The 18,776-nt window shown below is 41.5% G+C and overlaps 1 protein-coding gene across 1 annotated transcript in view; it reads right to left on the minus strand.

The window, feature by feature from the left end:
• Positions 1-1,479: 1,479 nt before the first annotated feature.
• UST (uronyl 2-sulfotransferase) overlaps positions 1,480-18,776 on the minus strand; it is a 316,689-nt gene continuing 299,392 nt past the window's right edge. The window contains exon 8 of the mRNA XM_025384091.1: positions 1,480-4,645. Coding sequence (XP_025239876.1) covers positions 4,362-4,645 — 284 coding nt within the window. The 3' untranslated portion in view covers positions 1,480-4,361. The remainder of the gene's footprint in view (positions 4,646-18,776) is intronic.

An 18,776-nucleotide genomic window follows, 5' to 3' on the forward strand; every position in this document is an offset into this window, starting at 1 on the left:
TTTTTCTTAACAGACTTGGATTTTTGGTTTTAGCTTAAAACAGACTTTTCTGTAGCAGGATATTTAAAACATTATGTTTATTTATTTTTTACAGGTTTCTTTATCATCTGATGTGAAATAAGCCATGTTAGTAAAATAACTCCTCTTTATCTTTACTTGAAGGGGATTTCACAATTTTGACCCAGAGGGCTATTTTAGCTATGGATTGTCATCCTGCCTTTTTTTTTTTTTTTGGACAGAGTCTCGCTCTGTCCCCCAGGCTGGAGTACAGTGGCATGATCTCAGCCCACTGCAGCCTCTGCCTCCTGGGTTCAAGCAATTCTCCTGCCTCAGCCTACTGAGTGGCTGAGACTACAGGCGCGCGCCACCACATCTGGCTAATTTTTTGTATTTTTAGTAGCGACAGGTTTTCACTGTGTTAGCCAGGACAGTCTCAATCTCTGGACCTTGTGATCCACACGCCTTGGCCTCCCAAAGTGCCGGGATTACAGGCATGAGCCACCGCACCCGGCTGTCATCCTGCCTTTTAAGAAATACTGTCATTATCTATAAAGTTCATTTATGGCCAAATAGCTTATTGGATAAACCTGCAGGTGATGGCACATGTATAAAGAACTTCAGACCACACAAGCAACCCCAGATATGGCATGGTCCAGTTTTTGTTTAGTACTTTTGGTTCTAAAGTTCATTGAGTCTAACATCATTTGATTGAGTTACAGAAGGACAAACAAAATGATGGAGAAAGGTCACCACTTATCACCTGCTGTTTAAGATTCACATATTCTTACTTGAAATAAAGCATGCTATTACCAAAGTGGATTTCTCTTTCCTTTAGTATCAGCATTCTGATTCTTTTATAGAATAGTCACATATAATTGGAATACACAGTCACATCAGAGACACAGGAAGCACAGAGTTTGTTTCTCTTTGTAAGCTCCATTTGACCACAGCAGTGAAGTTTCCGAAGAAGGGTGTTTGGATCAAGACTGCTCACTTGAGAGGTTAGAGTGGTCCAGGTTTTGAGGCGCTACATGTCTGAGAAACAGATCATCATAGACACTGAGAATTGGGGCACATCCTTCCTTTCCTACCTGACTGTAGACATGCCCCGTAGATGCTGGATGACAGAGACGGACAATTCAGATGTAGCACCCCGACACAAAACCAACCGTGGAAATACCAATAAAATCAGCTGTTTAGTTTTTAAAATATGCAGCAACATGAGTAAATGACTGGTTCATTTTATCAGCCCCCTTTTTTTGCTGTCATATAATTACAAGAATGGAAATTGATATACTTTTTAAAATACAGCTTTTCAAAATCCCGTCTTGGGGAAAAAAGCTTGGCCAATTAAGAAGGCTGAAGGGAGGAACTGCAGGCACTTTTATTTCCAGCTGTCAACAGGATGGAAAAAATATGTCAACTTATTTATATTTATTTATTTATATGCATGATGAATAAGTTAAGGAACGCTTCATCTCAAACACAGATTGCTTTTATTTTAGCTAAGTTAATGTTTCAGTTCCATATATATTTTTGAATTTCCATCAATGTCAAACACCATTTTTTTCTTCTTAAAAAAAAAAAAGATTTACAAGCACTTTTACGGCACTCAAGAAAGTAGGCTGAAGGTTCATAATAATAATTTTCCTTTTAAAAAACATCCATCAGACCAAAATAAAATCATTTTAATTAACTCCTTCCTGAGTAACTAAAACCTTGGAATGTGCTGAAAGGTTATAATAAATAAGACAGTCAAAGATCAACTAGCTTAAAAGGTATTTTTTTAAATTAAACTATGTAAAATGTACAATATGTTTCATGAAGTACAAACTGTTGGGCCCAGGGCCAAAAAAAATGTTGTCACGTTTGCCAAATAAACTGATGAAGTACCTTGACTTTTAGGACCTAGAGGGTGTTGGTTGGGACAAAATAACATTAAGACCCTGTAAGTAAATCCATCACCATTTTTTGTTGTGAAGTTATAATGATCACTGCTGAAAATAAATGCCTTTGAACACACAGGTAACAGTACCCAGGTAAACTTGCAGTAAGAGGATGAATGTTTTTGAACGACCAATTGTCTCAATGTTCTGACAAGAGCAGAGAAAACACAGCCAACTCAAATTTATTTTCAGATTGCGAGATTGCACAGTGTGTAAACTAATCATCATTCTTTATATGGAATTTCATAGAAATGACTCACAGAGTACCAGGCAGCAGTTCTTGTACTGGTTTTGAATATGATAGCTGTTCTCCAGGTTGCTTTTGAAAGTATGCCTAATGGTAGGGCCCTGGTTTCTCTGAACAGGACAAAGGATATTTCCTCCTCTAAGAACATTTCCCTTAATTGCTTCTCTGCCCCCATCCTCTGAGGCAGAAAGAAGGCCCATGAGTGGCCAAGTGCTGGACTCCGTGCCTCTGTGGTCCCTGCCCTCCCTGGACTCCTGTGGGCTGGAGCCTTCTTAACACACATCTCATGATAAAGTAGCTTTAGTGCTCACTCGGCACGTTCCAAATGACTTGCTTTATATCTTGGCTACTGTCCAATTTTAGTGAAGGAAGAAAAAATTCTAGAGAGACTTGGTGGTTTATGAAAAGTAGAAAATGTGTAGCTTGTGTAAAGTCAGAGTCTTATTTACTATTAACTACTCCCAACTCACACAATTGCTAGGGCTGGCTCTAGGGGACAAATATGAAATAGACAAAATTTGTTGCAAGTATCCTTCCTTCTGCCACCACTGAACCTCGGCTTCTCAGCTAGCTGTTTATCGTCTCCCCAGGAGAATGTGCATTTTCAGGATTTCTTTAAGGTGAAAATATTTCAGAACTCAAAGGAACAGATTTCTAATGACTGAACCAAGGCATCGTTGATAGGTGGCAGGGGAGGGGCAGTGGGAGGGGGCAAGAAGACATACCTTAGGACAGTGAGACTGCCCAACATCTAGTTACATTACACTGGAGGCAGCCACTTACTTACAAAGCTGGCCAAGCAGTCTCTGCCCCAAAAGCTCTTGCTGCTTCTATTTTGATGTCTCAAGTAAGAGTTGAGGTGTGCTCAGGAGCACACAGGTCCCATAAGAAAGGGGACTCTACCTGCACAGAACTCAGGTAGTTCTCGGGTAGCTCTGTCACCTGCACAGAACTCAGGACCCCTTTTTACTGAAAACAGGTACCTCTTAGGGGACTAGAAGTTACAATAGTACATAGTACCGGGTCCTATAGGACCCAACTTGGCCAGGGGTGTGTTTGACAGATTACACACCATCTGTGGTCAGGCTCGGAACTTCTGCTGTGGGAGTCAAATGCCTGAGCTAAATTGCTTCCTGGAACTTCCATTTAAAGCAATGTTGGGAGAAGATGTTTCATATTGGGTGCAAAGGATACAGCCATGCCCTTTCCCTGATGCCACATGACCTTCAGATTTATCTGTCTTGTTTACATTCTTCCTTAGACAGCAAACAAATTATTTTCCCTGCTAGACTACTTTGATATCTGTCAGCAGGGTGCTTCGAAATGGAATGTTTCAATGGAGCTGGTCATGCATTTTGACCTTGAAAGGTACTCCAGGCTGGGGATTGGTTGGGGACGTGGCACAAGCTGACTTGCTCTTCCAGAGATAACGACACTGCTCTTGGTGAAAGTGCCCCCTGAGAAGGACCAGAGGCAGAACTCTACCCATGCGGGTAGAAACCACTTACCCAGGAAGATCCTCCTCCTTTACAAAAAAAAAAATTTAATTGAGACAGAGTCTCACTCTGTCATCCAGGCTGGAGTGCAGTGGTGTGATCACAGCTCACTGCCACCTCAAACTCCTGGGCTCAAGTGATCCTCCCACCTTGGCTTCGTATTACAGGCTTGAGCCATGGCACCTGGCTCCATCCTCCCTTTTGATGTCCTAATCTGTCTTACCTTCTCTTAGATCCTTCCAGAGGAGATTCCCTGGTCTCTGAAGTGGTTTGTATTTCTACTGAAATATACAAGTCTGGATGTCTCCTACCATTGAGGTAATATTTTTATAAGTCATTTTACAAATGATAAGTTATTAGGCTAGGGGCTATATTTCTCCCCCTTTTCCCATCATATGGGGTAGGGGGAAAGCTGTTTTATGACAAGATGCCTTGGGATGGAGCCATCTAGTGTACCTGGGAAAGACCCAAAGAGCCAAGAGAAAACACAGAATAAAATTAAACAAATAAAACCCGCAAAACCGGGCATCTCCCAATGACCCCAACATGTGGGAATGTTTTGTTCTTTTTAATGCACCCAAGCATTAATTTAGTCCCTTAAGGATTTTACTTCCCCAAAACAAAGAACTTTATGGAAAAGGGAGATAAAGCCATGGAGGCAACACAGTCACATCACCTCTTATAAATATCTTCTAGCCACTTTTCATCATCCTGTTCTTCATCGTCGATTGGCTCCTCGGTTTCCAGTGGAGTTGGGATAAAGAAGTGTGGCCTCAGTGGGGGCTTGCTGACGTGAGACTTAAGTCCAAACTTGCGCTTCAGCAGGTGGAACTGCTCTTTGACGTAGTGGTAAAACTCGTACTCGTATCTCATCCGCTGGTAGAGGATCTGCACGGCCTCGGGAGAGGGGACAGTCTTCTTCACCGTCACAGTCATGTTTCCAAGCTTCCTGTGCTCTGGAAGAGAATCGGGGGTGCACATGAACCATCGTTTGCAATGCTTTAGCTTAGGAGGGATCCCCGCGAGGACCCACATTACCTGTACAACTCTGGTAGCACCTAACGAAGCAACAGCATATCCAAGTATTAGAAGGGAAGAAGGGTTCCTGACAATATTTGGAAAGACTCACCAACTCTAAGCATTAATGTCAACGTGAGTTGACGAAGCACAAGCTATCTAATTTCCTTTCATCGGATGTGAACCATGCAATTGGACCAAATTCAATTGTTAACTCTGAGTTCTACACTCTTTTGAACAGCAGAATCTATCCATTTTCCCTCTTTTATTTCTTGTTACACCAGAAAAGGGTTTTACCCTCAGAAGGAGGCATGGAAGAGCTGTCTAACTACTTTCTAATAATCTTGTTTTTGTAAGTTTCCAAATACTGACATAAAGTTTAATTTGATACAAAATCCATTTCCATTTTACTATTTCAACAATGCATTTGTCCAGAAAAGGAAAGGAAGGGCTGCCAGATTTCTTAAGTATAATTTACACATTTTTAAAATTTATTTGTATTTTTTGTAGAGACAAGGTCTCACTAAAACTGTTGCCCAGGCTGGTCTCGGCATCAAGAGATCCTTCTGCCTTGGCATCCCAAAGTGCTGGGATTATAGGCATGAGCCACTGCACCCAGTCTAAATATAATTTTAACTGTTATACATTTTAAATTTTTTATTGTGGTAAAATATGTATAACTAAAATATGCTTAATTTTATGCTAATGCTTAATAACAAAATATGATATTTTATATTCATTGCTGAATAGCATGAAAATGTTATATATAGAGTGTACAATTTTAACTATTTTTAAGTATACACTTCAGTGGCATTATTTATATTTACGGTGTTGTGCAACCATCACCACTATTTTAAAAATCCTTTCATGAGTCTATACAAAAACTTGATATCCATTAAACAATAACTCCCAATTCCTTTCCTTTCCTTACCCCACCCTACTTACCCCATCAATTAAATAGAACCTCTAATCCATGTTCTATCTTTATGAATTTGCTTATTCTCAGTACTTCATATAGGTGGAATCATACAACATTTGTCCTTTTTTTGTCTAGCTTGTTTCACTAAGCATGTTTTCAAGGTTCATCCATGTTGTAGTGTGGATCAGAACTTCGTTCCTTTTTTTTTTGAGACAGAGTTTCGCTCTTGTTGCCCAGGCTGGAGTGCAATGGCGTGATCTCGGCTCACCGCAACCTCTGCCTCCCAGGTTCAAGTGATTCTCCTGCCTCAGCCTCCTGAGTAGCTGAGATTACAGCCATGCGCCACCACGCCAGGCTAATTTTGTATTTTTAGTAGAGATGGGGTTTCTCCATGTTGGTCAGGCTGGTCTTGAACTCCCGCCCTCAGGTGATCCGCCCACCTTGGCCTCCCAAAGTGCTGGGATTACAGGTGTGAGCCACCCGCACCCGGCCCAGAACTTCATTCCTTTTAAGGTTGAGTAACATTCCATTGTATAGATAGAATGCAATTTTTTTATCCTTTCATCCATGGAGAGACACTTGGGTTGTTTCCATCTTTTGTTTATTATAATGAACACTTGCATTCTAGTATCTGAGTCCCTGTTTCCACTTATTTTGGGTATATATATACCTAGGAGCAGAATTGCTGGGTCATGCAGTAATTCTAAGTTTAACATTTTGAAGGACTGCCAAACTATTTTCCACAGTGTTTGCACCATTTTACATTCCTACCAGCAATGTGCGAAGGTTCCAATTTCTCCAAATTCTCTCTTACAATTGTTATTTTCCTGCCTTTTTAAAATTGTGGCCATCCAAGTAAGTGAGGAGTGGTATCTGATTGTGGTTTTGATTTGGATTTCCCTAATGACTCCTGATAATGATGCTGATGCTAATGGTTTCCCTAATTTCTAGCGACCTTTTCATGTGCTTGTTGACAAGCATGTGCCCAACAAATGCTGTTTGTTAGTATATCTTCTTTACAGAAATGTCTATTCAAGTCCTTTGCCCATTTTTGAAGTGGGTTTTTCTTTTGTTTGCTTTTGTTTGTTTTTATTTTTGAGTTGAAGGAGTTATTTATATATTTTTGATAATCTGCACATGTATCAAGTATATAATTTACAAATATTTTCTTCCATTCCATAGGCTGTCTTTTCACCTGTTGATAGTGTTCTTTGATGCACAAAAGTTTGTAATTTTAATGAAGACCATTTTAGCCATTTTTCTCATATTGCCTGACTTTTGGTGTCATGTTAAAAAAAAAAAATTGCCAAATCCAAGGTTGACACATAGAAGTTTTCAATTGTAATGGAGACCATTTTATTTATTTTCCTCTTATTGCCTGTCTTTTGGTGTCATATTAAAGAAGCCATTGCCAAATCCAAGGGCATGAAGATTTGCCCTCATGTTTTCTTTTATAATCTTGTTTTTGACTAAAATTTCTGTCACCAAATTTGAATAGGTATATAATTTACTAAATATAGTTCCAAATGGCTATTTCCAAAATCAGACTCATTTAAAAAGACACAGACTTCCCATTTTTTAGGATATTTGAGATACCTTCTGAAGCCTCCAGTAGCAATTCTAAAGAAGGAATTTGAGAAATTCTCTATGTAGAGGCTAAGAAGGGTAATGGGGGATTAGAGGACAGGTGGGGATGGTTTATAGGTACAAAAAAATAGAAAAATGAATAAGACCTATTATTTGATAGCACAACAGGGTGACTATAGTCAACAATAATTTAATTGTACATTTAAAAATAACTAAAAGAGTCGGGTACAGTGGCTTATGCCTGTAATCCCAGCACTTTGGGAGGCCGAGGCAGGTGGATCACAAGGTCAAGAGATGGAGACCATCCTGGCCAACATGGTGAAACCCCGTCTCTACTAAAAATATAAATAGCTGGGCATGGTGGTGTACACCTGTAGTCCCACCTACTCGGGAGACTGAGGCAGGAGAATTGCTTGAACCCAGGAGGCAGAGGTTGCAGTGAGCTGAGATTGCGCCACTGCACTCCAGCCTGGTGACAGAGCGAGACTCTGTCTAAAATTAATCATAATCATAATCATAATCATAATAAAATAACTAAAAGAGCATAACTGGGTTGTTTGCAATGCAAAGGATAAATGCTTGAGGGGATGGATACCCCATTCTCCATAATGAGATTATTATGCATTGCATGACTGTATCAAAACATCTCATGTACCCCATTAGGTATTAATTAAAATAAAAAATAAATAAATTCTCTGTGTGGCCAACAGCCTCATTGAATAAGGGTATTACTTTTCAAACTGACTCTTTTGAAAGTCCTTTGCCAGGTTGGGTCCTTTGTACAGGGAAGCCTAGATCCTTGTAAATAGATAACATGGTCTTCATTAAAAATTAAAAACATAACACACATTGAACATTCTAGAATTTCTGTTAAAGAACTTGGCATAGACTCTTCTGAAATGGGTGCCTAACAGAACATTTTATAATATCTGTCTTCTCTGAAGATATGAACTCTAGCTAATCTGGGGCGGGTCATTGTTCACAGGTCTTAGGTGTTCCTTTGTGTTTTTTAAAACAGAGTTAAAAAATCTTATGAAAGACAGAAAAGAAACAAAGAGTTTTAACTCAAACATTGAGAGGCAGAGGAAAAATAATTCTCTCATTGAAAGCCTCCTTCGATCCCTTCTTCTGAGAGCACTATACATTGTGTAGGGTTTTGTTATCTGATACACAAAAAAGTAAGACTCCTGTGATTTAAAATAAATTCATTAAATTATTTGGCCCAATCTGTCAAAGGATCCAAGGGGATAAGCAAAGGGGAGCCTACAACCTTGTAAAGAAGCAACTTGGAAATCTGTTCTATTTCACAGCCTCAAAGCTCTTTGTCATAAGGTTGAAACAGTAATTTCCTAAAAACAATGGACAGCAAGTGTAATCAAATAAATACCCTAACTACAAAACTATCTGAGAAATACCAATCACGTTTTTAACTTAGAGCAAGGTAACTTTCTATACTAGTCTTCAATCACTTGCAAAGTGTTGGTCTATATAATGGACTGAGTTGACTTGCTATATAAATGGTTATTAATTTCAGGCCAGAAAAACTTTGGAAAGATTCTTTAAAAGTTACAGCATAATGGGTTTATACATTTCTTTCTTTGATTACAATTAGGTGACTGGGTCAACTACTATAAGGCTACTCCTAGTTCATGACAATAAAACTCTCTTCCCTGAATGCCTTCCTCTATGGCTAGGTGGGGGAGTTGGTGGATGGGCAGAGCACATAAATAACTCTGTCAAAAGTGACATCATATCCTTCTAAACAGACATTTCTCAAAATAAAGCATACAAATGGCCAAGAGGTATATGAAAAAACTCAACATCACTAATCATCAAGGAAATGCAAATCAAAACCACAATGAGATATCATCTTACTCTAGTTAGAATGGCTATTATTAAAAAGGCAATAAATAACAGACGCTGGTGAGGATGTGGAGAAAAGGGAACTCTTATACACTGTTGGTGGGAATGCCGATTAGAACAGCCACTATGGTAAACAGTATTGAGATTTCTCAAAAAACTAAAAATAGAACTACCATGATCCAGCAACCCTTCTACTATGTATCTATCCAAAGGAAATGAAATCAGTATATCAAAGGGATACCTGCACTCGCATGCTCATGTGTTTACTGTAGTACTATTCGCAGTGGTAGAGATATGGAATCAACCTGTGTCCATCAATAACGAATGAATGAATGAAGAAAATGTGGTATTATATACATAATACTTTTTAATGATGTCTTTCATAAAAGAGAAAGAAATCATGTCAGTTGCATCAACATGGATGAAACTGGAGGTCATTATGTTAAAAGAAATAATCCAGGCACAGAAAGACAAAGATCATGTATTTTCATTGACATATGGGAGCTAAAGAAGTTGACCACATGGAGGGAGTAGGATGATAGATACCAGAGGCTGGGAAGGGTGTCTGGGTGGGAGAGGGCACTGAAGAAAGGTTGGTTAATGGGTACTAACGTACAGTTAGATAGAAGGTGTAAGTTCTCATGCTCCATAGCAGAGAAGGGTGGCTATAGTTAGCAACCATGTATTGTATATCTCAAAGTAGCTAGAAAAAAAAAAACTTGAAATGTTCCTAACACATAGAAATGATAAATACTCAAGGTGATGGATACCCTAAACACCGTGATTTGATCACTACACGTTCTATGCATGGAATAAAATATCATACATATCCTATACATATGTAAAATATTATATCTATCAATAAAATGTGATATTGTGTCCTTCAAGTACAAGTGAAAAGAACCAAGACATATTTGCATGATTAGTTAACTGATATGGCACGAGATGGTGACAGTCCTGGCTGAGCCTAATGCTTTGTGGTATATTTTTATAGTAACAGCTACAGTTAATGGGAACCAATGTGTAGCAAGCACTGCACTAAGCACTTGTACACACAATCATACTTAATCCTCACAACAACCCCTTGATGGAAGAGCCATTTTACACATGAGGAAACTGAGGCCAAGACTATAACTCATTCAAGGCCACGCAGGCAGAAAGTGGCAGAGGTAGGAGGCTCCTCATGACAACCAGCTGCTGTGCTTTTGCTGTGTGGTTTCTTGGTGTGGACAAGTGAGCAGGCTATTACTGCTTCTCACACCTTTCTTCACAGCGTGGTAGAGCATAATGGTCAATGTCCAGGCCTAGAGCCTACTACTCCTCATGCTGACTGAGGCACCCAAACTTCACAACAGATCTCACAGGAAACTGGCAAGTGTTTTGGAGGGAATGGCTATTAGCTTTATAGTTTGGGAGAAGAAAAGGGCTGGTTAAAAAAATTGGGCTTGATCATCTCTGGGTCCAATCAGAAAGCCCAATACTCACAGAATCAATGATGAAAACCACCCCAACTACCACTATTTGGAGAATTCCAGCTGAGAGGTAAAACCACGTCCTGCTGCTTTTATTTAGCTTAAACTTGTAATTATGTGTTTCTAATAGAAAACATTTTATCCCAGGCAGAAACTGACCTAGGATCTACCATGTCTGGAAAAAGACAGACTTCTGGTGATAACCAGCATCCAAAATCCCAGTGCACTCCATCGACTCTATGACTGGAAAGCACTGGCTCTGATGATTCCACTCAGAGCCCCCTACATTGACATAATTTATCCAACTTCTATACAGTAATGAGAGGTCTTTAATAAGGCTGATATTTGATAAGATCCCAGGTGGCCTTTCCAAACAAATTTTAATTGCATGTCACCTTACTAGCCTGAAGAAAGTGCTTTGGCTATTTGATAGTGCTAGTCAGAGCATGAGGAGGCTGAGCCCTGTGTTTGCTAGAACACTCTACAGAGAGGACAGACTTCTAAGACAAGAGGGAAGGGGGACTTTTTCATGTTTGGCTACAAGGTAAGAGCTTTAAAAGATCCTTTCTTGAATAGTTAAGGATCCAGTGAGGGTGACCCCCAAATATGGCACCCTGGTATGCTGATATTTCAAATCAAAGGCCACTGGAGACTAGTACATGCTGGATGAAGCTGTTCTCTGAAGTTCGCTTGTCTACCTAGAAATTGGACCTGCCAAAGAGGAACAAAATTGCCTTCAGTCCCCTCCCCTAAAATTTCATTAACCAGAGAAGATCAAAACTCATATCACAGAGGAAGGGACTGAAGATTAAACACCACACTTAGAGCTCAGATGAATGTTGTCCCAAACTATTGCCTGTTCTCAGGTCTCATTCAGTTCCCAAAGAGAATTATTTACTTTCCACTGCCTGAGCATTGGGCCCATTCATTCCCCTTAAATATCATTTACTACTCTTCAAAATTGCCACATTTAACCTCCATTTCCCCTTTCCCTATGAAGAAAGGTATAGAAAAAGCTGGACCTCCCTGGGTTATGGGGTAACCACTCTCCGATGATTTTCTCCTGTGTACCATTTTATTTTTAACAGGTAGGGTCTTGCTCTGTTGCCCAGGCTAGAGTGCAGTGGTGTAATATAGCTCACTGCAGCCTCAAACTCCTGGGCTCAAGTGATCCTCCTCTCAACCTCCTGAGTAGTTGGGACTACAGGAGTGAGCTACCATGCTCAGTTTCATACACATTAATAAATTTTATTACTTTTTTTTCCTATTAATCTGCCTATTGTAAGTTCATTTTCAAGAAAGCTTCAGAAGGCGGAGAAGAAGCTTTTCCTATTACCCCTCCAATAACAACAGATTGTCACATGTATTTCAATTACCTCAGTCTTCCTTACTCTTCTTAATCCCTCCCTAAATCCCCTGTCTAAACATGAGGGTCAGTATCAGCTGGTTCGGCAGATTCTTACGAGATCTAATGTTTCCCCAAGCTCTAGTTTTGCTTTAATATCCAATTCTTGCTTCATTTATCTACCCACCCTGCCTCCTTGGAGTTTCCTTCTCTCCCTCATCCACCCCTTCTTCTTCATTGTCAACCTCTCCCTTTCAGCTGGCTCCTTGCCATCAAAACTCACTTCCCTTCTTGAAAAAACCCTTGTCTTATGTACCCTCCCTCTTTCATCTTTTCTCTCCCCTCCCTATCAGAGCTCAAGTTCTTGAAGCTCTGTCTACATTTGTTATAACATTTTCAGCTTACATACATGACCGAACTCACCAAAGCCTGCTTTCTGTTCCTTCTGTACTCCATTCAGTTACTCTTGCTTCCTTATTGATAGCTCAGAGGGCAACTCTCAGCATGACCCTATCACACTGTGGGCCACACACTCCATTTTGAAGCCCTCTCCTCCCCTGGCATCTGCAACAGTGTTTTCCTGGCACCCTCACCTCTCTCTGATCACTCCCTTTCCATCTTCTCTATGCCCTCCTCTTTCCCAGTCTGTCTTGTAAAGACCAGTCCTCCTGAGGCTCTGTTCCAGCCACTTCCCTTCTCCCTGGTTACTCCCTGGGTGGCAGCATCCAACCCTCTACCCTTTAGTCTTCATAGCACTGTGGACAACAAAATGAACAGTTTATATAAACAATGACAGCTTTCTTGACCTTTTGTTTTCCACAGAGCTGCCAAATTTAATAAGGTTAATGACATTGCCAGAAGGTTATGTCGCGGTCAGAAACAGGAGTGCTATTTTGTGCCAGGAGAAACAGAGACTCATATTCAACCAATATTGATGGGGAACACCCATTATGAGTTTGGATCATTATATATGTTATTTTATTTGATATTCTCAATAACCCTGTGAGGTGACTATCATGACCCCTCTTTTGCAGATGGAGAAACAGAAACTTACCCAAGGTCACACAGTTGGCTGGTAAGTGAAAAAACTGGAATTTGAATCTGGGTCCCCATCTGTGTTGAGGTTTTCCCTAACTGTAAGTACTGCACCATAACCAGGGCAGCTTTCGTGAGCCTGTAGAAAACTATCACCTTTATGTGGAAAGACCAGAGGTGGTTTGTCTTGTATAATAAGCAGAGAATTCTTAAAAATCTCATTTCAAAGACATATGGATGTGTGTCTTGCTGTACGATAGTCGGTGTTATGGAAAAGTCATTCCATTGCTAAGTGTTCCACATTTTTGGAAAATGCCAGACTTTCCATCCAAACAAAACAAAGCTACATGGACTATGGAATCAGCCTCTCTCCAGATTGCCATAATAGCAGCTCTAGAGGAAGTTGTTAGGATTTTTTTTTTTCAGACTGTTGTTATTTCAGCCACAAAACAATTATGCTTTAAAAATCTATACTTATTAGTTGCATTCCTTGGGGAGGGAAGAAGCCCTCGTTAGGTGGGCATAATGTTGGATTAACCATGGAGAAGTGAAGACCTCACTCCATGAGCATTCTCTGATCCTAGCAGGAACTGAGAGTAACTTCAAGGGGCTCATGTCTCTTGTGCCCACTGATAAACATTTAAAAAGAAAGAGACAAATACAGATCTCCTTCCATTAAGGCAGGGTGGCAAGAAGGCAGCCCATGATCGGACTGGCAGGCAATGTGTTGTTTGGCCCATGGGGTATTTTTTTTTTAGAAATGGATTCAGTTGTTGTAAGGCTTGGTCTATTTCACATGGAAAGCTGGATTTCTGGCTTTTCTCAAAGGGCGGCTACATTCTTCTGGAGCCAAGCGTGACTGCCCCCGTGAAACAGGCCAGGGCTCTCCAGTTCGCCTTAGACCCTAAATGCCAGTTCGTTCTTTTATGTTACCTGCCTGGCTGTTCTAGAAATTCGAGTTTATGCTGCTTCTTTAAATATTTTAAAATTCAGGCTTTCATAAACCTAGAGAGTAAGTGCTTCTCATCAAAATCAAGGCCTCACTGGTGTGCCCAATATCATCTTCCTTCCCTCTTTCTGCAAAGATTTGTTGAAGAACTATTCTGCACCACGCGCAGGAACTGTTGCAGTGAAGGGGACGCCATCATCATCACCATCATCATCATCAATTGGCAGTTTGAGAGTTTTCTCTGTGCCAAGTGTCGTCAGATATCTAAACACACATTTAATCCTTACAAAACTCCCAGTGCTGTAGGGCCTCTTATTATCACCATTTGTAGCTGTAACGCTGGAATTCAGAAGTTTGCCCAGGCTCACACAGCCGGGAAGTGGTGAAGCCAGAAGTTGGGTGTGGGGAACTCTGACTAATGAGCCCAGGTTCTTAACCCTCCACATTGCTGAAGAGTGGATGGAGCTCACAGTCTAAGGGAGATGCCTGCTCATAAGGCTTGTCACCGTGGGGGCAGAGAGGGCATCTCACTCTGATTCATTTGTTGGAGTCAACATTTCTTCTGTTTGGTCAGAAATCCTCACCAGGGAGACCAGGCTTAATAGGCTTATCTTAAATACTCTGCATGGAGCTGAGTCTTTCATCCTCACTATAAGATCATGAAGATTTGCTGTATGTGCTGTGTGTGCACGTCTGAGAGTACAGGTTCTGTGTGTGTTTCAACCAAGAAATGCAAAACTTTTTGGAGGCCTCCGAGGCACTATCCACCTCCTAAAAAATTTTCTCTAGATTTTGTTCTTAACATCTCCACCAGGTTTCATTTAGCTGTTCTTCCAAAGAGGCTTTTTTTTTTTTTGAGACAGAGTCTTGCTCTGTCATCCAGGCTGGAGTGCAGTGGCGCTATCTCTACTTACTGCAAGCTCCGCCTCCCGGGTTCACACCACTCTCCTGCCTCAGCCTCCAAGTAGCTGGGACTACAGGCATCCGCCACCACGCCTGGTACATTTTTTTGTATTTTTAGTAGAGACGGGGTTTCACCACATTAGCTAGGATGGTCTTGATCTCCTAACCTCATGATCCGCCCGCCTCAGCCTCCCAAAGTGCTGGGATTACAGGTGTGAGCCACCGCGCCCGGTCCCAAAGAGGCTTTTTATACTGAGAGTGATCAGGACAAAAGTGATACCCCATTGATCTTTGTATTTCCACAGCTCAGCACCTGGGGAAATACAGTGCTTCTCTCTACAGTCTTCTTGAGGGAACAAAAGAAACCAGCAGAAGGATGAGGGTGCCGTCAGATTCGAGGAAGGCTTGGCTGTGTCTGTGAGATGGAGACAGACAGCTGGGCACAAAGGTAGTATCTGAAGGAGCTTCACAGAAATTCCCAAGAGACCCACAAATGCTGGGTCCTTAGCAAGAAGCAGTCTACCCTCCCATCTGGCTGGGGTCTGTACATTTCAGTGTTTAACTCTGTGGTTTGGTTGCCTTTTGGGACCAATAGTGCTGGCAAGGCACATTTTTCTGCCCCTCTACTTTAATCCATCAATACTTTTTGGCAAAAAGAAGCTGTGGCTTCAGGATATTTTTCATATTTTTTTAAGAAGCTTTTTCTTATTACCTTTAGGGATTGGTCAAATAATCCCCTTAGTTATTTTCATGATAATTACCGAAAATTTCCTCAAAATAGGCACTGGTTTTGAGCTATGAAATGTTCAGAAGAGGGAAAACAAAGTAAAAAAACAACCTTTAACCCTTCTATTTAAAGAACACAATAGAGATTGTTTTTTCTTTATACACATGTCCAATCAGCCATAGAGGCAGGCCACAGGGGGACGGACTTCCAGGCTCTGCGCTGTCCCTGGGGAAGGAGTGGCAGGGACCCTACAGAGTAGTTACGGTCCTGAGTGGAGATTCTTCTTACAGTTGGCCCCAATGACATAAAAATCTATAGTTGGCCACCCAATGCTGGCAGAGAATAAAACCTGGCATGAGGCCAGGAGGGGGCTGCTTTCTGTATGGTTAAAACTTTACAAATAGTGGCCGGAACAGTGAAACTTCTCAGGCAACTCCTGTGGAGAAGCACATGCCTCTCATTTTCGTAGGGCTCTGTGGATTAATGCGCTTTCACATCGCCCCTCACTACCTTGCTCAATCTTCCCAGCAACCCATTTTACTTACAGATACCAAGGGTCCCAGAGGTCACAAGACCGGCTCAAGGCTGTACGGCCAGGACGTTTCAGTCCGAGGACTGGAAGGTGGGCTTTCTGATTCTCAACCTTGCACCTTTCTGCTACACCACAGGCTGTTAATTTCCAAATTGAGTGGAAATCTATAACCACCCACTTCTCCTTGCCCTGTGTGTATTCTGGCATTCAGGGAATCTGTTGAAAAGAAGGGCTTGAGTGTTCTAAGATGAGGGGAATGCTTTGGTAAGTCTGGGAGGATCTGGTGAAAAACTTGCAAGCCAGCAAAAATGTTTTCACACTAAGAGGGACTGTGTCTTTTTCATTTTTAGTTCCCCAGTGTCCAGCTCCATGCCTGGCACCTAACCACCCTCCATAAATGTTTGTTGATTTGAAACCTGTATTTTAAATCCATCTGCAAGACTGGATTAACCCAAAGGGCAACTTTCAGTGCTGACTATGCATACTTCGTTTTTTAGCTAAATTCCTTCCTTAGTTGAGGGTCCTTCCTGAGCAAACTTTCCATTTCTGGAAATCGAATTTCTGGACGGTAGGCTGATAGAGAAGGTTTGGATCACAGGTTGCTCTGGAGAGGTAGTGGTGTTTGCTTTTCTTAGCCACTCTGTTGAAGAACACTATGTTATGGTGACAGAACGCTTGCAAATGCTTAGCCAAGCTTAAGACATGCCATGATAAGGAAGGTTCACCACAAACACAAATAGCTATGTAGAAGCCACCACCTTGCAGCTCATGAATTTGTGCTGGGTGTGTTATTTACCCCAGCCATTAACTAAAGATTCAAACACTGTTGGGTAAAAAGACATTTATGTGTGTGACCTGACTTTGATGTATGAATGCTGGTCAGTTACTTAACTTGCCATCACTTTTGGTACTTTTTAATGATGCTTCTCCATTAGCAAAATGAAAGTGTTTTATTTAGAAGGAAAACATTCATTCAATCACATTCATTTGGCCTATGTGCCAAGGACTTTGCTTGTGAACTGTGGCTCTTTGGTCAGTCTTGAACACTTCCTGGTGGAAGAACTTAGCCCAGGCTTTCAGGAGTATCCACAGAAAGCTGGTGTCCCAGTGAAAAGGCTGCAGGGGAAAAGTTCTACTGGGACCTTGGAAACATCTCTGCCCGGCACCAGGCACACCCATCTGCATGGAATGCATATGTCAGTGGACTGCACACAGATTCTGGTTTGCCAACTCAGGGGCTCCTCCCAATGCCCTGCCAAACAAACACTGGGGACTTAACTTCTGGATGTGATGATAAATATCATTCGCCAGTAACCTGTCTGCATGCAAGACTGGGCAGTGACAAGCACGATGTGCTTACTGCCCAAGATTTTGCTTTGATTTTGTTTTACTGCCCAAGATCTGAACATTTTTGCAAACACAGCAGCTTCTACCTCTGCTACATTGAGATTATCTTTGGACTGGTTCATAATTTTCGGTACTCCTAAAAGTCCCTTTAATGTAAATAAAAAGGAAATCACAGACCTGTTCCTGGGAGTCTCCCTTCCACCTCTCTTCATCTGTCAAACATGCATAATGGAAAAACCATGTAGCCCTGGCTCCGGGCCAGAATAAACAATCTGGAAATACTCTATAAACCTAGCTGCTGCACCGGAGGACAGAGGCCTCGCTTTATGACCTCTGAGATGGTTAACCACATGCAAAATAACAAAAGCTCACCACCAACTTGCAGTGTATTTTGATGCTGGGCTGGCTCTGGCATTCCTTTCCTTGATCCGAGTGTGTGCACACTCCACGCTGACCAGAGCCCTCTTCCCGTAACAATCTGCACTTGTTTTAACCTGGTCCAGCAGAGATTATGCACACCAAATGAATGCTAGTTTAATAATAACCAAAAGACGGGCCAAAGTTTACCACCAAAAAAAAAAAAAAAAAAGGCATGGTCAAAAGACGCATCAACTCTACAGCTTCAGGGGCGCTGAGGGGTGATCAACTGAGAGGCCTTGCTGTTTCAAGAAGCACGCTAAGAAACTGACTCACTCATATCATGTTAGATTACAGCCAGAGATTTCCAGCACATGGGGATAAAGCACACTTTCTCAGGCAACAGGTGTGCTGAGAGTCACAGTCAAGTGGAGCACTCGGCAGTGGGAGAGGAAGTACCGTCGGTGTACTCCCCAGGGTTGGCAAACGCCTGCCACCTCCATTCGCATACAGCCCTGCACCACGCTGGCCGCTCCCAAAACTGTGTGAACATGATGCTTGTCACAGATAGAGTAAACTCATTTCCTGAATTATAGGGGAGGCCACACAGTTCAAAGAGATGAAATACAACTGCAGGGCCGCCGGACTCCCTAGGGCTGCCTCCAGCGGAAATGAATGTGTGTCACTGCGGCTCACAGTGATATGCTCTGGGCTGGCCGGGCCAGCGCTGCATTTGCCACTTAGATATGATCGATGGCATGTTAAGACCACCTTCCTGGTCGTATGGCCATTAAGGGAGAAAAGAACAAAAAGCACTTCATGGCTGCCTTGGTGCTGAGGGTTGATAACGTAAACAGAAAACTTTTGGGGTGTGTTTTGCAGCCTTTTATTCAGATCTAGAAATATAAATAATTAAGAATAACTTGAGATCAGTTGGACTTTCAAGAGAATCTTTGATCTATGTAGTCAAGTAAAAGTTCATGATTTACTTTTTTGTTTTAAACAAATGCAGAAACCGCCAGGTTCCTTTGGTG

This window comes from Theropithecus gelada, chromosome 4 (assembly GCF_003255815.1).
Source record: "Theropithecus gelada isolate Dixy chromosome 4, Tgel_1.0, whole genome shotgun sequence".
Lineage (NCBI taxonomy): Eukaryota > Metazoa > Chordata > Mammalia > Primates > Cercopithecidae > Theropithecus > Theropithecus gelada.